General features: G+C 36.6%; 1 protein-coding gene across 1 annotated transcript in view; it reads left to right on the top strand.

Moving 5' to 3' along the window:
* Positions 1-19,951, top strand: part of LOC127424834 (zinc finger protein ZFPM2-like) — a 112,849-nt gene that overhangs the window by 25,046 nt on the left and 67,852 nt on the right. Inside the window, exons 2-3 of the mRNA XM_051670292.1 lie at positions 4,717-4,872; positions 8,069-8,167. Coding sequence (XP_051526252.1) covers positions 4,717-4,872; positions 8,069-8,167 — 255 coding nt within the window. The remainder of the gene's footprint in view (positions 1-4,716; positions 4,873-8,068; positions 8,168-19,951) is intronic.

Genomic DNA, 19,951 nt, shown 5'->3' with positions numbered 1-19,951 from the left:
AAATAATCATCAATTGGGCGATAGTCTTAAAATAGGCAAATATTTGCAGATTACTTTACCAATAGTCTCAAAATAGGCAAATATCTGCAGATGAATTGGCCAATAGTCTCAAAATAGGCAAATATCTGCAGATGAATTGGCAGATAGTCTCAAAATAAGCAAATATCTGCAGATGAATTGGCCAATAGTCTCAAAATAGGCTAATATCTGCAGATGAATTGGCAGATAGTCTCAAAATAGGCAAATATCTGCAGATGAATTGGCAGATAGTCTCAAAATAGGCAAATATCTGCAGATGAATTGGCAGATAGTCTCAAAATAGGCAAATATCTGCAGATGAATTGGCCAGTAGTCTCAAAATAGGCAAATATCTGCAGATGAATTGGCCAGTAGTCTCAAAATAGGCAAATATCTGCAGATGAATTGGCAGATAGTCTCAAAATAAGCAAATATCTGCAGATGAATTGGCCAATAATCTCAAAATAGGCAAATATCTGCAGATGAATTGGCAGATAGTCTCAAAATAAGCAAATATCTGCAGATGAATTGGCCAATAGTCTCAAAATAGGCAAATATCTGCAGATGAATTGGCCAGTAGTCTCAAAATAGGAAAATATCTGCAGATGAATTGGCCAGTAGTCTCAAAATAGGCAAATATCTGCAGATGAATTGGCAGATAGTCTCAAAATAAGCAAATATCTGCAGATGAATTGGCCAGTAGTCTCAAAATAGGAAAATATCTGCAGATGAATTGGCCAGTAGTCTCAAAATAAGCAAATATCTGCAAATGAATTGGCCAGTAGTCTAAAAATAAGCAAATATCTGCAAATGAATTGGCCAGTAGTCTAAAAATAGGCAAATATCTGCAGATGAATTGGCAGATAGTCTCAAAATAGGCAAATATCTGCAGATGAATTGGCAGATAGTCTCAAAATAGGCAAATATCTGCAGATGAATTGGCCAGTAGTCTCAAAATAGGCAAATATCTGCAGATGAATTGGCCAGTAGTCTCAAAATAGGCAAATATCTGCAGATGAATTGGCAGATAGTCTCAAAATAAGCAAATATCTGCAGATGAATTGGCCAATAATCTCAAAATAGGCAAATATCTGCAGATGAATTGGCAGATAGTCTCAAAATAAGCAAATATCTGCAGATGAATTGGCCAATAGTCTCAAAATAGGCAAATATCTGCAGATGAATTGGCCAGTAGTCTCAAAATAGGAAAATATCTGCAGATGAATTGGCCAGTAGTCTCAAAATAGGCAAATATCTGCAGATGAATTGGCAGATAGTCTCAAAATAAGCAAATATCTGCAGATGAATTGGCCAGTAGTCTCAAAATAGGAAAATATCTGCAGATGAATTGGCCAGTAGTCTCAAAATAAGCAAATATCTGCAAATGAATTGGCCAGTAGTCTAAAAATAAGCAAATATCTGCAAATGAATTGGCCAGTAGTCTAAAAATAGGCAAATATCTGCAGATGAATTGGCAGATAGTCTCAAAATAGGCAAATATCTGCAGATGAATTGGCAGATAGTCTCAAAATAGGCAAATATCTGCAGATGAATTGGCCAGTAGTCTCAAAATAGGCAAATATCTGCAGATGAATTGGCAGATAGTCTCAAAATAAGCAAATATCTGCAGATGAATTGGCCAATAATCTCAAAATAGGCAAATATCTGCAGATGAATTGGCAGATAGTCTCAAAATAAGCAAATATCTGCAGATGAATTGGCCAATAGTCTCAAAATAGGCAAATATCTGCAGATGAATTGGCCAGTAGTCTCAAAATAGGAAAATATCTGCAGATGAATTGGCCAGTAGTCTCAAAATAGGCAAATATCTGCAGATGAATTGGCAGATAGTCTCAAAATAAGCAAATATCTGCAGATGAATTGGCAGATAGTCTCAAAATAAGCAAATATCTGCAGATGAATTGGCCAGTAGTCTCAAAATAGGAAAATATCTGCAGATGAATTGGCCAGTAGTCTCAAAATAAGCAAATATCTGCAAATGAATTGGCCAGTAGTCTAAAAATAAGCAAATATCTGCAAATGAATTGGCCAGTAGTCTAAAAATAGGCAAATATCTGCAGATGAATTGGCAGATAGTCTCAAAATAGGCAAATATCTGCAGATGAATTGGCCAGTAGTCTCAAAATAGGCAAATATCTGCAGATGAATTGGCCAGTAGTCTCAAAATAGGCAAATATCTGCAGATGAATTGGCAGATAGTCTCAAAATAAGCAAATATCTGCAGATGAATTGGCCAATAATCTCAAAATAGGCAAATATCTGCAGATGAATTGGCAGATAGTCTCAAAATAAGCAAATATCTGCAGATGAATTGGCCAATAGTCTCAAAATAGGCAAATATCTGCAGATGAATTGGCCAGTAGTCTCAAAATAGGAAAATATCTGCAGATGAATTGGCCAGTAGTCTCAAAATAGGCAAATATCTGCAGATGAATTGGCAGATAGTCTCAAAATAAGCAAATATCTGCAGATGAATTGGCAGATAGTCTCAAAATAAGCAAATATCTGCAGATGAATTGGCAGATAGTCTCAAAATAAGCAAATATCTGCAGATGAATTGGCCAGTAGTCTAAAAATAGGCAAATATCTGCAGATGAATTGGCAGATAGTCTCAAAATAAGCAAATATCTGCAGATGAATTGGCAGATAGTCTCAAAATAAGCAAATATCTGCAGATGAATTGGCCAATAGTCTCAAAATAAGCAAATATCTGCAGATGAATTGGCCAATAGTCTCAAAATAGGCAAATATCTGCAGATGAATTGGCCAGTAGTCTCAAAATAGGCAAATATCTGCAGATGAATTGGCCAGTAGTCTCAAAATAGGCAAATATCTGCAGATGAATTGGCAGATAGTCTCAAAATAGGCAAATATCTGCAGATGAATTGGCAGATAGTCTCAAAATAAGCAAATATCTGCAGATGAATTGGCCGATAGTCTTAAAATAGGCAAATATCTGCAGATGAATTGGCCAGTAGTCTAAAAATAGGCAAATATCTGCAGATTACTTTGCCAATAGTCTAAAAATAGGCAAATATCTGCAGATGAATTGGCAGATAGTCTCAAAATAGGCAAATATCTGCAGATGAATTGGCCAATAGTCTCAAAATAGGCAAATATCTGCAGATGAATTGGCAAATAGTCTCAAAATAAGCAAATATCTGCAGATGAATTGGCCAATAGTCTCAAAATAGGCAAATATCTGCAGATGAATTGGCCAGTAGTCTAAAAATAGGCAAATATCTGCAGATGAATTGGCAGATAGTCTCAAAATAGGCAAATATCTGCAGATGAATTGGCAGATAGTCTCAAAATAAGCAAATATCTGCAGATGAATTGGCCAATAGTCTCAAAATAGGCAAATATCTGCAGATGAATTGGCCGATAGTCTCAAAATAGTTAAATATCTGACGAATAAATGGCAGATGGTCTCAAAATAGGCAAATATCTGATGATTAATTGGCTCAAAATAGGCAAATATTTGCAGATTAATAGGCCAATAGTCTAAAAATAGGCAAATATCTGCAGATTAATTTGCCAATAGTCTCAGAATAGGCAAATATCTGATGAATAATTGAGCGATAGTCTCAAAATAGGCAAATATCTGCAGATGAATTGGCCGATAGCCTCAAAATAGGCAAATATCTGCAGATGAATTGGCCGATAGCCTCAAAATAGGCAAATATCTGACAAATAATTGGTCAATAGTCTCAAAATAGGCAAATATCTGACAAATAAATGGCTGATAGTCTCAAAGCAGGCAAATACTGTATGTCAAATCGAGTCATATCTGATGATTAATTGGCCTGCCTGACATTTTAGCCTATCACTAAACTTTAGGTAACATTTAGCTGAAGTACAACTAAGTAAATACACAACTGCACACTCTAACCAAATACGTATTCAATGTTACGGTTTCAGCCCTGTAAACATGGAAACATCACAAATGATGAAACCAGAATATTTTTTATTATCAAAGGTGAAAAATGTGTCTGTTTAATTTCGTTCAGGTGGCTGCTATTTCTCCATGTCCCCTGATTGAAGAAAAAAAAAATTAATATGCAAATATCAAAGTACATGTACAGCTGGAAGGGAAAAGGCTCTTTTGATAGAATGTAGCGAATGTCTTTTTTAACAGAGGAAAGAAATTAATCAAACAGAGAAAAATGAACTTTGTGATTGCACGGGTGTACCACCCAAAGGCATGGCAAGCAAATGAGAAATCAACATTGTACCCACTGATAAGGCAAATTAATAAGAAAGTATGAAATGTCTACCTTCAATGCCATTGCTTGCCGAACTAGTTATCTTTGCGCAGAAGTAACCTTAGGCTTTGGATCTGTTCCTGTGTTGGCTTTGCTTAAACACTTTGCAGTTGCCTTCACTCATACTCTGAAAGGTACAAAAATGTTTCAAAACACAGATATACTGTTTTATTCAGTGAGGGCCTTGGAGATACGAGAATTTCAAGCATTCAAGCTCATATCAGTCTTACCATGTAAAAATGTAGTCTATTTGAATATCTCTCCCATTAGAGTTGTAGACCATTGAGTCTATTTATTAGTACATAAACTTTTGTTTAGCTGTTTTCAGACAAGCTGACTGAAAAAGAAAACCTTCCAGATGAATTCACTTTAGGGGCTTTGAAGTGCTAACATTTTGATGTTTTGTTAACAGGAGTGTCTGAAAATGGTCTTGAGGTGGACTCTGAGGAGACAGGGTGTGAGAAGAGAGATTTATTGAAAGATGAAAACAGATCTGTTGAGGAAGAACCTCTGTTCTTCTCTGAGCCTGAGAACATCATCTCTACAGATGGAGAGCACGTGAAGGATGGTGAGGTCATCTCCATCATTTCTTAACATTACACATCATGCATCATATCACATCAGATACCCTTTATCTCAATGGTGTTTGACTGATAATTACTCAAATTTGCTCTTACACAGCTGAGGAGACTTAACGAATTTATCAGTTATGATTATATATTTGTTAACTTTGTCTCAGACACTTCTCATTTTCTTTCTAAATTCCTAAGTTTCTCTAGAATTCCTCATCAGAAACAAAAAGACACAAATGAGTCCATTGTTGACATACATAGATTCATGTGGATATTATACCTCAGATTATTTGGTCTCAGAAGAATGTAATAAGAAATGCTTGAGCTCATATTAAAATCTCTGATTTTTGATTGCAGACTTTGGTATCTTATACATATCTGAGTAGAGTTTGAGACATTGTTCAGATCTCTTCTTCAGATCACTGGGAATTTGCAGCAATGTCTCCATTTGCTCTATATTTAAAAAGAAACAATTGAGATATTACACAAAAAAGTGGAAACCTGCAACTGTTACCTTAAGGAGTTATTTCTACCTGATCAAACCCTTAAAATGAGTTTAGCTGGTGTACATGATGTATTCATGTTGATTCAGTGATGTTAAATAATATTTTTGACTTGACTCCAAACCAGTTTATTTAGATGTTACCACATGAGGCACATTCTTTTTATTTAGTATAACTTGATCTCATTTGTGATTTATCTTTCCTATGGGGAAAATACACATCAGTAATGTTTTGAGGTGATAGCTATGAATGGAAATCTGCTGTTGACTGAAGCAGACCGTGCATTGTAAAAATAATTGTGTCAGCTAACCTAAAATTTGTTTAATGTGGTAACATCTAAATTAACTGGTTTTATTCAAGTCAAAATGTTATTAAATCTGACTAAATCATCCTGGCAAAATAAGTTAAATCAACAAAAGTTAGATGAAGTAGAAATAGATCCTCGAAGAAACAACTGCAGGTTACCATTTTTATTTTCAGTGCAGCCTACTGTTTGTTTTATATGAAATCATTTTAAATCACATGTATAGACTTGTTCATCTATGATAAAATATGTAAACTTGCAGAATTCTACTGTAATCAAATAGAGGAACATTCTGTATTCCACAGTCCTCTACTGTATATATGTTAGAAGGAGCAGATGTTTTCTAGAATCCACAATTTTTCCCCAGTCGGTTTTAGCTCAAAGCAATGTTTGGTTTCATAGTGAAAGTCAATTTCAATATGAAATAGAAGATTCGAGAAATGTGGCATTTTGAGGGAACAGCTACTGTATGTGTTCCTAACAGGGTTATTGGTCATAGTAAATAACAACAGAGTTGCTGGTATTTGCCGTGGGGTTCAACCATCAAACTCGAGCTAATAGCATCGGCTCTTTGAACTGAAATTCAATTACAGGCGTTACTGGCGGCCACACCTCACCGTCACAACGGGATAATTCACAGCATCCGTCACCCCCCCAGCCATTTGAATTTCAGTCGTCGTCCTAACGCTATGTTCTTCTGTTTGTGCGCGATGAATCTTCTCTTTGAAATGCCAGTCTCGCCATCCAAAAGTTTGTGGTGGAGAAAGTCAACCGCGTAAACTACATTTGCCTAGAAGCGTGCAATCTTCAAAAGAACAATCTTTCACTTTTTTGTTCAAAATTGGCAGAACGACATGTGGCTGTTTTCTTTTGTTCTTGTTGAAAAGGAATAAGGGCACTTCTTTTTAATTTTCATGCATGTTTTTGACCTATTACGTTTTGAAGGGCAAGGAGGAAAAAATCCTCTCAACATTTTTGAATATTTGAATATTTATTGTTTGCCTTGATTTTTTTTTTTCTTGATCACATACAGTAATTGCATTTTGAATCTGTGAACCGTATAATGGAAATGTCAAGAATAGAAGTATAGATCATGTCAGCTATACCTGATGAGAACGAGTATGAGTTATGATTTAATATTTGTGAATTCTACTGGGGGTAAAAAAGTAAATGAATTACTCTGGACAAATAAATGAATATGTAAAAATGTCAGACGAAAATGTTAAGATTCATTACAGATATGATAAGTAAAATAATAAAATAGTCACCTATAGCAGTTAAGGAACCTTGAGAATGTAGAAGTGCTTGCAGTTAAATTTCTTGTTTTGTTCCATGTTTTTTAATATATTGCTCTTTGTTTTGGCCATTTAATTGAAATGTTACCATATTAACCACAATGTACTATAAAAATGTTTTGTCTGGTAAATTAAAAAAATTAATTAACTGGTTTTATTTAAGTAAAAATATTTAATATGGCTAAATCAAATTGGCTTGGTCAAATTAAAAATAGAAATAAACTGAAAAAAGTGGTAACCTGCAATTGTTACCTCAGTTATCTATTTCCATTTGATCTAACCCATAAAATTACTTTCGTTAAAAATGTTTAACTTGAATAAAATTTGTTTATTTAGATGTTACCACATAAGGCACATTTTTAGGTTACCTGACAAAACATGTTTTAAGTTTAGCTCCTTAACAACTGCACAATTACACTTTTTTACTAAAAAAAGTAAAAAATTAAAAAAATTAAAACTTGGCTCTGTCCCTGTATTTATTCAGCTTGAGTTTTAAGATCATAAGGTTTTATCCATTCCTGTCAGTACAAAGGAATTTCCTGTCGGCAAAGGGCACACAGAGACTGATTCCCTGTGTGTGTTTAAAGTTGTGCGAGTGTCTTGAGCTAACTGAGGTAAATTGAGTTAACTTCCTCTTGCCTGTGACTCTTCTGTTAAATAGTGTCAGAGCCAAAGGCAGAAAATCCTTAATCACAGCTTAATTAAGGAATCATCTTGTAGCTTAATTTCTTTCCCAACACTGTAATTAAACATTTCCAATAAGTTTCGACACAGGGCTTAACACAGGGAGCCGCTCTGTGATCAAGGTGGGTATAGGGACATGCTCCCTCTCTCTTCTCTTTCTCTATTTTCCATTCTCTCCAAAGAAACGACCGCAAAATCCCACTGCAGACACTTGAAAGAATCCAAACTGTGAAACTGCACATTGGAATTAGACTTCTTACAAGGCATATGGGCTTTAAATTAAAGAACGTGAACAACTGCTTCCAGTGCAAGAGCCACAGATTAGTTGTCACTGTTGGGTTTACTGATTGTGCTATAATGTAGATGTTTTCACTGAAAAACCCTAAGCTTTGATATCTTTACACAGGTGAAATGGGCAGAAGTTTAAAGGTGGAACAACAAGACAGTGATGGACAGGAAGAGAGAGCTCAGCCCAGCCCACCGACAGACCAATGGAACGGCCCAAGTAAGACACCCGTCCAATCATGTCTCACCTGTCTAACCACATCTTACATTTTGTAATACAATGTCAGCATAGACAAAGAAAGAGAAGAAGACAAAAACAAAATCCACAAGCATAGGGTTCCTATGGTCATGAAAATCCTGGAAATAGAAGGGAATAAAAAAAAAAAAAAAAAAACTTTACAGTTCAAATAATACACAAGTTTTAACAGAAGAATTAATGAAAGTGCTTTTATAAAATTATAAGCTTCACATTTCTGCCTTTAAACCCCCCAGAAATTGGCCTCATTCACTTCCATTATAAGTGCCTCAATGTCACCTCGATTTTTGCTTTTTTTAAAGAAAAGGAGGGACGAGTCGAAAATAATTTTTTTTGTGGTAATCAACATTATTCCACAAATGCTGTCGATTGAGCTTAACTTGTATTGAACCCAGATTATTACTGCAACATCACTAACTTGACCTGAATACATTAGGTTACAACAGCAAAACTAATTGAAATGGTTAGATCAAGAAGTTGAAATTACTCCTTTAGCTAACAATTTCAGGTTAGCACAATTTACAGTAAACATGAAATATTAGGCACACCACAGGGCCATTTAAAATGAACTAACATGCAAAAGGTGATTTAAAATGGGGAAAAACTTAAAATAAATGGTGGCCAGTTACAAGACCCTTATACATTTATATACATTTTATTAAATATTTCTCTCTGTGAGTGCAATCTCTATAAAATAATAATAATTATTGAAGATAGGAATGAAGGTTATAAAATGCTTGAAATTGCCAAAAAAACTGAAGATTTCTTACAAATGTGTACATTACAGTCTTCAAAGACAAAGGACAACTGACTCTAACAAGGACAGAAAGAGATGTGGAAGACCAGATGTACAACTAAACAAGAGGATAAGTACATCAGAGTCTCTAGTTTGAGAAATAGATGCCTCACATTTCCTCAGCTGACAGCTTCATTGAATTCTACCCGCTCAACACCAGTTTCATGTACAACAGTAAAGAGAAGACTCAGGGGTGCAGGCCTTAAGGGAAGAATTGCAAAGAAAAAGCCACTTTTGAAACAGAAAAACAAAAAGAAAAGGTTAGAGTGGGCAAAGAAACACAGACATTGGACAACAGATAACTGGAAAAGAGTGTTATGGATCTTAACCCCATTGAGCTTTTGTGGGATTACAGCTAGACTGTAAGGTGCGTGAGAAGTGCCCGACAAGACAGCCACATCTATGGCAAGTGCTACAGGAAGTGTGGGGTGAAATGTCACCTGAGTATCTGGAAAAACTGACAGCTAGAATGCCAAGGATCTGCAAAGCTGTCATTGCTGCACATGGAAGATTTTTTGATGAGAAGTTCTGAATATTTTCTTCAAATTGAAATAGTAATTTTTCACGTTATTAATGTCCTGACTATACATTGTGATCAGCTGAATGACACTTTGTTGATTAAAAGTACCAATTTCTTTCCATAAGAGCAAAAGCTGTACATTATTCCAAACTTTTGGCTGCCTGTGTATATATAACAGTCCCCATTCTTCAGATAATTCCTATGCCCATGTATGCCACAATTTGTTGAATTTCTCAGAAAAACAGTCAGAGTGAAATTAGCCTGAAAGGTACAGCCAGATGATGCACTGTAATAAGCCATGTCCTCTTTAAATGCATGAAATCTGATAACGTTATAATGGCATTTTGGGAGGCGCTTTATCTCGCATGTTCACATTAGATTTACACAATACAGTCACTAGTTCTAGAGCCAAACTGCGCTGATGACTCTCCTATCTTCATATCTCATCATGGGTCTTTGTAATCAGGTCTTGATGGTAAGATATCACTGCATACTGATATTCACTGTTTCATTTAGAGGCAGTCATTTCTCTCTCACTTGCCTCTTTCTCTATATTTCTCTCCCTCTGTCTCCAATCTGCTGAATAAACATGATTAGTTAAGATAGAAACTCATTCTAACAATAATTAGCATCTGTGTGTGCTTATCTGATAAAAAAGATTCCATTTGTCCTCTCTGAAACGTATGAGGGCAAAGCATTATTATGCCTCTCAAATGCACTAATCAGGGCTTTATTTGTGCTGGATATGGATATCTACATACGTTTAATAAAAAAATTGCAATATCACTACAAAAATGTAAAACGAAAAGAAGCAATGTAGTTTTTTGTTAATCATATGTGTAGTCTTTGTCACTTGCCACATCTTGGCTACACCTACATGGAAACAAGCTGTTTGCTGAGTTCCATGGATGAGATAATCTTCTTTATTACCAAAATAATCTTTAATGTAGTGGTTCCCAAACTTACCATAATATTCACCCTTTTCAGATTTACACACATTCTTTGTACCCATGGGGATGCAAAAACATGTAATTCATGCTGTTTTGATGCCATGCATTCAAACACACAAGACACATGTGTGATATAATGGAAATTAAATATGGAAATACAGAGGTTAATACTATTCATTTTCTATAAATTTTTTATTTTAGCCATCATTTTTTGTCTTTAAACAAAAATGTCCTTTAAATTTAATTAAATATATTTCATTATGTCATATTCGTTCATTTTAGTCAGTTTTACTCTGTTTGCTGATGTATGTTGTAATATTATGTTTATGTTGTGGACTTATCTCACATATATAGACTGTGTTTGAATGAGGTAATTAACCCATTAGTAATTAACCCGTTAGTAAAATTCATTGTACAGGTGCTCAGCTCTTGCAGCTCAAGTGGTGAAAACTCCAACAAACTCTGGATTATTTGAATCAATTATTTCTAGATTTTTCATTCTTAAAAAAACCCCAAAAAAACTGTGTAAGTACTTTGTTAGTAAACAGAGGTATTCTTTTTTTCTCGTCATATTTTCGTCAACAGTATGTTTTGTTTAAAACCATTTGATTTTTGTCACGATGCGTGTTTTTCGTCTCATCTTCATTATCGCTGACAAAATCAAGAAACCTTTTGTCAACGACCATTTTTGTCAGTAATTTCCTAGTTTCCCTACCTCAGCAGCTCAAGCAACACGTTAATTCAGTGCAATTAAATTATATATAAATTAGTGCTGTCAGTCGATTAAAATCTTTAATCGCGATTAATCACATAATTTTTTTGTAGTTAACCACGATTAATCATGGAAGTGCTGAATTTGACACTATAGATACTTCTTTTCTTGTCAAAATGCATTTATTTCCTTTTTAGGAAAGAAAGCAAAACAATATAATGCTTTATTAACATTTTACAAACAAAGCCTTCCACAGTATAAATATTGAAATGCAATAAAATAGCACCAATTCAAGTAACATTATACATTTCCTAAAGTCTAAGTGGGAGCTTGACTAATTGAAAGAACTAGTCTCCACATAGGCTGCATTTTCATTGCAATGGGCATTAAATCTCTTAAACTCTCATCCTCCACAATATTAATCTGCCGGTAGACTGTGGTTATCCACTTTGTTACAGCAATCGTGAAGCCATGTTCATGATTTGCGTCAGGGCATCAACGCCAGCACCACCTTGAACTCCACATGAAGAGCGTCTGAAGACAAAAACGTCTTATTCTACATTTTGGTGATTGTTAAGACTTGACGTGCTTCTGTGGTAATTACAATGCAGCCTGCGTAGGCTGAAAAATACTTGATTTCTATCACAAGATCACAAGTACATCAAATAGCATTAAGAGGTCCTTTCTCCATAATTGTATCATGGAAGCACTGTAAAGTGTGTGTGTGTGTGTGTGTGTGCAAGGATTCTTTTATTTATTAAAATAACAACCTCCTTGGCTCTATCATAGGAGAGATCGTAACGTCAACTAGCATGTTACAATAGGACCGCCCATTGATTGTCTATAGGACTGCCGTGTTATTCTATTTTATGCTAAAATTGAAGGCTCACGTTGGTAGAAGGGCTCTTGTGTGTGTGTGTGTGTGTGTGTGTGTGTGTGTGTGCGTGTGTATTGCGAAGTGTGCGTCAGTGTAATGATTCCAGGCAGACACATTACAAAGTTTCTGCACCTCCAACAAGTGTTTATGCAGGTTTACGTTGTATTAATGGTAAATGTGTTAATTGTGATTAAGAAAAATGAATGCGTTAAACTTTTAAAATTAATCGCATTGGTTAACAAGTTAATTCTGACAGCTCTACAATAAATAAGCATTTATTGCATAAGAAAAAGATCATGTCAACGAAACGCAATAAGGAATATTCCTACCATCGGAAAAGTTCACGTTTGAAGTACCACCTGTTTTCAACAGGGGGCAGTAAGCAAAACTCCAGCTGTATAGGCAACACTCAACTGCAGAGAGAACTAACCACACTCAGGGTACAAGATAAGGATGCTTTCTTGCATTCAAACACAGCTGGATCGAGTAAAAATATGAATGCAGGGATCTCTAGATAAGTTTCCAACTACAACCCCAACTCCAAAAAAGATGGGACAGTATGAAAAATGCTAATAAAAACAAAAATTTGTGATTTGTAAATTATATTCACCCTTTGCTATATTGAAAGCACTACAACTAAACATTATATGATGTTTAACCTTGTGAATTTCATTTATTTATTTTTATGTACAGTAATTTCAAATCAGATGATTGCAACATGCTCCAAAAAAGTCGAGACGGGCAATTTAAGACTAATAACAGTTTGACGAGTTAAAATAACAAGGCGATGCGAAACAGGAGATGTTAAACAGATGAGGCAATCATGTCATAGTATATAAGGAGCCTCCAAAAACAGTCTAGACCTTCAAAAGCAAGGATCATTCAAGACTTGTCAATTTGCCAACAGATGCTTCAGCAAAAAACCCAGCACTGTGAGAACAATGTTCCCCAAAGACAAAATGGAAGGATTTTGGTCATTACATCATCTACAGTGCACAATATAGTAAAAAGATTCAAGGAATCTGGTCAAATCTCGGTGCGTAAAGGGCAATAAGAAAACCACTTCTGAATGCACGTGATCTCTGATCCCTCAGACGTCACTGTCTTAAAAAACATCATTCATCCATAATGGATATCATGAACATGGGCTTGGGATTACTTTAGTAAACCTTTGTTAGTCAACACCACTCGCCGCTGCATCCACAGGTGCAGGTTAAGACTTTACTGTGCAAAGCAGAAGACTCTACATCAACACTGTCCAGAAGCGCTTCTGACTTCTCTGGGCTCGGTCTCATCTTAGATGGAAAGTAGAACAGTGGAACCATGTTTTTTGTTCCGATGAGTCCACATTTCAAATAGTTTTTGAAAAACACAGCTGTAGTGTTCTCTGGGCCAGAGGAAAAGGATAATCCAAGCTGTTATCAGAGTCAGGTCCAAAAGCCAGTGTCTGTATGGGCCAGGGATGTGTCAGTGCTCATGGCATGGGTAACTCGCACATCTGTGAGGGCACCATTAATGCAGACAGATATGCAAGTATTTTCCAGGGACGTCCTGGAATTATCAGCAGGACAACTTCAAACCACATACTGGCCGAATTAGCACAGACTGTGGGTGCTAGATTGGCCTGCCTGCAGTCCTGACCATCTCCAATTGAGAATGTGTGGCACATTATGGAGCACACAATATGGCACTGAAGACCCTGTACAATTGTGCAGCTGAAGACCTATATAATGGATGAATTTGGGAAAATTCCACTTTTTAAACTTAACAAACATGTGTCTTCAGTGCCTAAATGCTTAATAAGTGTTATTAGAAGAAATGGTGATGTTTCACATTGGTAAACACTCGACTGTCCCAACTTTTTTGAGTGTGTTGCAATCATCTGATTTGAAATTACTGTACATAAAAAAACAAAAAAAACAATGAAATTCACAAGGTAAAACATCATATTATGTGTAGATGTAGTGCTTTCAATATAGCAAAGGGTGAATATAATCTACAAATCACTCCTTTTTGTTTTTGTTAGCATTTTTCATACTGTCCCAACTTTTTCGGATTTGGGGTTGTACATTTAACTTGACACAGTGACCTAAAAACACTGTGTTTATGACACGACACAACCAAAGTGAGATGCTCCAAAAAATTTTGTCTGAAGCATGCGTACATTGATGCATCCTTAGAAAAGCCCTTATAATAAATCTATCTCAGACAGACTGACGAATTCAATTGAAAAATGGATAGCTGTGGGCTGTAGGTCAATGATTGGCTTATGTTCAATAATATAGAAATAAACAACAAACAGTATTGCCTTCTAAAGCCAGTTTTTGTATTGTCTTATCAATGCTTTTCTCATCTGCCACAATAATGTAATTGTATTTTAATTTTCTGAATTATTATTATTTGTATAGTATATTAATAATTATTTAAATATTACTATTTATAATTAATCATTATATATTATTGTTATTTGAGGGCCTTTCTCAGCAGATATATTTGTGATTATTTGAGATTTGTTTTTTGATTAATTAATTGGGTATAATTCGATTACAAATTTTAATCGATAGACAGCCCTAATAACAACACAACAAAACTAAGAGCAACTACACATTACAGAAGTTCTGATGGAGCGTTGATGGATAAGAATGCGTAGGATGCGTTTTGAGGGTGTGGAACCAGCTGGGTGAGATAGAAATGTCGAGCAGGAATACATTTCTGAAAATTCAACTAAACCCACTCTCTGAAATGTGATCAGGTTGTTCAAACCTTTGTATTTTTTCTCTATGTCATTACAACGCACCATCCTCGTTGAAACTAATGGATTTGCAGCGTTCTCTGACGCAATGTAAACTCTAGTGTGTAGATGCACTAAATCCCTCTAAAATCAACAGAACTGTCTAGACTGCAAGCACCTGACAAGACTCCTTGTTCCGATACCTCATCATTTACAAATGAATCACTGTCAGAAACGACGTTCCAGACAACGCCAACATCTAAAATTGAATTTGCAAATGAAGTTATAACTTCCCTACGAATATAACAGAGGGAAAAAAAAAGAGCGAGAGAGGAGACCGATTCCGTCCGGGGCTTCTAAGAAGACAGGATGGAGTGAGGGATTTTAATGAAAGTGTAGTGGATTAGAGAAATCCCTGGAACAATATGAAATCATTACAGCTGCAGTCGACATCAAAGTCCCGCTGATTGAGCCCCCTAAAGCCTTTTCACACAGGGAGCGCAAACACAGCAGAGCACATGTAAACCAGAGCCGAGAGCGGATGACCACTGCACTCACAGCCAACTGGAAAAGAAACATTCTTTAGAGAGAGACAGAGAGACGTACAGTTTCCAGACGTCTGACATTTAGACAGAGAATCTTGGGAAATGAACTGAATCAAACTGCAGCAGTTATTCATTATCGCATTGGCCTCTAAGTTTTATTTTTATTTTCAGATAGTTAATGCGGGTATTCTCAACTCTTTTAAGGAAAATGTTGAAAGTTCTGTCATCATTTACTTACCCTCATATTGTTCCAAACCTGTATGACTTTCCTTCTTCCGTGGAACCTAAAATGAGATGTTTGGCAGAATGTTCATGCAACACTTTTCCAAACAATGAAAGTGAATGGGGATGGACAATGTTAAGCAAATTGAATTCACACTTCTGCTTATTCAAACTTGGCGTGTCACGTTCGGTTACAAATCATGTGAGGACTATTGCTGTTTGAATCATTGACATCAAACCTAGCGTAATGCGTCTTGATATGCCTTATCTGAATGTACGAGAATGCGAAATGGCATTCTAGTTTTAGAGCTACAGTGGAGAGGAATATTTTTTGTGAATAATGACGATTTGTTCATCACTTAAAGCTATTGTATGCCTTCAGAAGTCTCCATGATACTTTTATTGTGCTTTTTTGCTGTTTAAAAAAAAATATATATATTATTATTATTTATTTATTTTTTTTTTTCATTTTGGAGCTTTACAGCAACCGTGTAGAGAGCATTAATTTAAAAACTTGTCCTAAATGTAATATGGGAACTAAATGTAATAAATTTTGGTCCTAAATTTAATAAAGGCCCTAATTGCAAACACTTTCTGTCCTAAATATAATTAAGGGGTCTAAATGTAATGACATTTGGTTGTAAATGTAATCAACACCCATTATGAAATAACCGTTGGTTTTAAATGTAATAAAGGCTCTAAACATTTTTGGTCATAAATTTAATTAAGGGGTACTTTTGGTTCTAAATGTCATAAATACCCTGAATAAAATAACTAGTATATATAGTCTAAATATAATAACTGTTGTGTAGAGGGCCACCGATCTAAATCTGCTGATTTTCGTCTTAAATCCATGATCGGCCGATCGTGCCTAGATTCAGGGCCAATCTTTTTTGCAACATGCGTACACTGCTATTCTAATGAATGAGTGCTTGCTCAGCCCTTGATGCATGACTGTGTGGCCACTGGAGGGTGAGTTGGTGGCAATTCTAAGCATTCACGAATTTAAACGTTCAGACATGCTGTAATTTAGATGAATATGCCGGTTTCTTTTAAAACGTGTAAGAAAACGTGTATGAATATTAAGTTGCCCATTTTATAGAGTCAATATGGTAGTTATTCTGACTTGCTGCACATTGAGCATGGAGAAGTTAAAGAGACTGCAAATGGGCATAAAAACGAATTAAGCAACAAATAAACATGCGTATACAAATCTGAGTATACGTGATGTAATGTGAGTCGTGACAGTCAGACGTGTTGAGTGATAGAGACTGTTTGAGCGATCATGAGCATTTTCAGCTTCACTCCCTTCAATATGCTCACTCGTGGTGCCAATCAAACATGCGTGCTCTCCAGATGCTCTCAATATTTCATCAGTCACTCATCTCAGTGCTATTCCCAATTTAATTGAGGATCCCATTTTAAATCAGACTGATGTTGGTTGCAATGCCACTAATAACAGATATAACTGTTTAACCTTAAATAACAGCACAGCAGGGGGCCTGGGTAGCTCAGCGAGTAAAGACGCTGACTACCACCCCTGGAGTCACAAGTTCGAATCCAGGGCGTGCTGAGTGACTCCAGCAGGTCTCCTAAGCAACCAAATTGGCCCGGTTGCTAGGGAGTGTAGAGTCACATGGGGTAACCTCCTCGTGGTCGCTATAATGTGGTTCTCGCACTCGGTGGGGCACATGGTGAGTTGAGCGTGGATGCCGCGGAGAATAGTGTGAAACCTCCACATGCACTATGTCTCTGCGGTATGCGCACAACAAGCCATGTGATAAGATGTGCGGATTGACTGTCCTGAGATTCGTCCTCCGCCACCCAGATTAAGGCGAGTCACTATGCCACCACGAGGACTTAGAGTGCATTGGGAATTGGGCATTCCAAATTGGGGAGAAAAGGGGAGAAATTAAAAATAAAAATGTAATCAAAATAAAAAGTTAATTCTCTGAAAAGCCTAAATATCAATACAAAAGTTCTCATCAAGAATAAGATTTCTGCAGTACATCTTTGCCCTTATAACAAAAGTCTTACTAGATAATTTTTTTTATCTATCTATTGATGTAATGATTTTCTTGATGTCTGTTAACAAGTGCATGTACAGTAAAAAGGCTGGAAATAGAATTTTAGCTTAGCATAAAGCTAAATATTCACATAACAATTTACACAAGGTTAATTATTTCTAACACATCATAAGAAAGTGTTTCACTGCTGTTCAAACGTTCCTCGGATTGCATAATTTTTATGGATACATGTTTTCCAACTAAACAGACGAAATTTTAAATGAAAAAATTACATTTAAAATGCAAAATAATCTGTTCAGTAATCAAAATACTTTTTGAATATAAAGGTGTAACAGTATAAGGACAGGCAAGGAGGAGGCGGGAAATGGCTGAACAGCCCTCCTCCTCGTCACACTCCTCCCCTGCCCGATTCAGGACGGGCACCACCGGTCTGACTAACTCCCTGCCCATCTCTGGAGGGGAGACGCTGCCCTTCTGGCCATTCTGTCAGCCTGTGGTCCACCCCGCCTCCCGCGAACCTGGGGGAGAGACGAGGGGAGGCGTGGGGAGAGGATGAGCGGAGACACAAACAGAGAGGCAGAGAGAGAGAGGAGAACTTGCTCGCCAGCTCCCGGATGCACTGTCGCCCAGTCCTCAACTGCTCCTCCACCCTCTGGCGGACGCCAGCTCACTCCTCCCCTGGCGGACGCCAGTGAGTCCTCCGGACCCTGGCAGACGGAACCGCTCCTCCCCTTCTCGTCAGACGGTCGCAGTTCCTCCGGCTCTCGGCGGCCAGCAGTGACACCTCCATCCCCACGCAGACGGCCTTGGCTGCTCCCCTGGTGGATGGCAGCGGCGAGGACCCTGCGACAGCGCAGCCCTCCTCCCTCCCGTGTTTCGGCACCACTGTAACATTATAAGGACGGGCAAGGAGGAGGCGGGAACTGCCCGGCCACGTGCTCCTCCTTGTCACAAACGCTATTCTGATTACTAACAATTTAAATTGTAACTGTAGTGGAATACAGTTACTAATATTTTGTATTTTAAATATGTAATGTCGTTGCATGTATTCTGTCACTCCCTAACCCTTTTAACACTTAAAGGGGTCATGAAATGGAGAATAACATTTTCCTTAATATTTAGACACACAATTGGTAACTGCATTATAAAAACATACTGTACATTTCAGAACTCAAAACTTACTCATACAAATGATCATTGATGCTGGAAACTGGATGTGGATGTGTGTTCAGCTTATTTCAGCGTGGATTGCAGGTTTTTTTGGCTCATATCAATGTGGATTGCTTGTGAACAGTCATAAAACGATTCAAGCTTTGCAAAGGAACTGCTAGTGAAGGATGGGGCAGTTAAAAACACTTGGACCTGATGCAAAACAGTAAGTAAGCAGTTCCATTCATGAATTTTTCAAATGTCAGGACTGTTTGATAGTTTATGGTGCTGACACCCTGTGTGCGTCCGTTGAAGCGAAGCAGTGCAATAGCTTGAAGCTGTCTACACAGTGTGTCAACACGAACTTTCTAAACCGTTTATTTGTGTTGCTGACAGTTGTAATGCCAGTGCGTGCAGCGCAGAATGGAACGGGACATCCGTTTACTGTCAGTAATGGACGCTTCCGTGGTAGACAGCATTATTAATTATAATGTGTTCTATTGCTTTTGACGTGACGTGACTCTCACGTCTGGTATAGACAGGGTGTGAGTGTTAACAGTTGTACTTGAGATGAACAGTTTAATATATTAACCTCTGAAATGTAGTTTTATATTCTTGTGGAGCTTGTTCATTCTCTTCCGATTGAGTTTAAAAAATGGCTGAATTTGAGGTGCTGCACGATGTTAGCCAATCAGATCAGTGGGCGTTTACTTTTAAGTTTTAAGTAGGCGCTTATGCCAAAACCAAGCGTTTCAGACAGAGGGCCAAAAACAGGGTGGAAAATGATCATATATTACTAAATTATGACTGTTTTAATGAGAAAAAAAAAAAAAAAAACTTACATTATCAGTGGACCTCAGGAGAGAATACAACTATAAAAAAGAACATTTTATAACCCCTTTAACATTAAAGTTCCCTTTGTTAAGGGGTTACAAATAGGTTTATTGATGACATAATTAATTTCCAAATGAATTAAAAATTATTGATATGCAGAGGAATAATAAATCCAACTAGCATGCAATATTTGCCAAATAGTGGGAAATGTTTCCAACTCTGGTTTCAAATGTAAAAATTATTACAATAAGGAACTTTATTACATTTAGGACAACAAATTATTTCATTCCTGGTCTAATGTTTTTACATTTAGAACCAACAGTTAAGACCATATTTTATTACATTTTAGGTCCTAAGGTTATTACATTTAGGACCATTATTACGT

This window comes from Myxocyprinus asiaticus, chromosome 34 (genome assembly GCF_019703515.2).
Source record: "Myxocyprinus asiaticus isolate MX2 ecotype Aquarium Trade chromosome 34, UBuf_Myxa_2, whole genome shotgun sequence".
Lineage (NCBI taxonomy): Eukaryota > Metazoa > Chordata > Actinopteri > Cypriniformes > Catostomidae > Myxocyprinus > Myxocyprinus asiaticus.
Note: the sequence above shows the minus strand (reverse complement) of the source record. Positions and strands in the feature narration are given on the sequence as shown.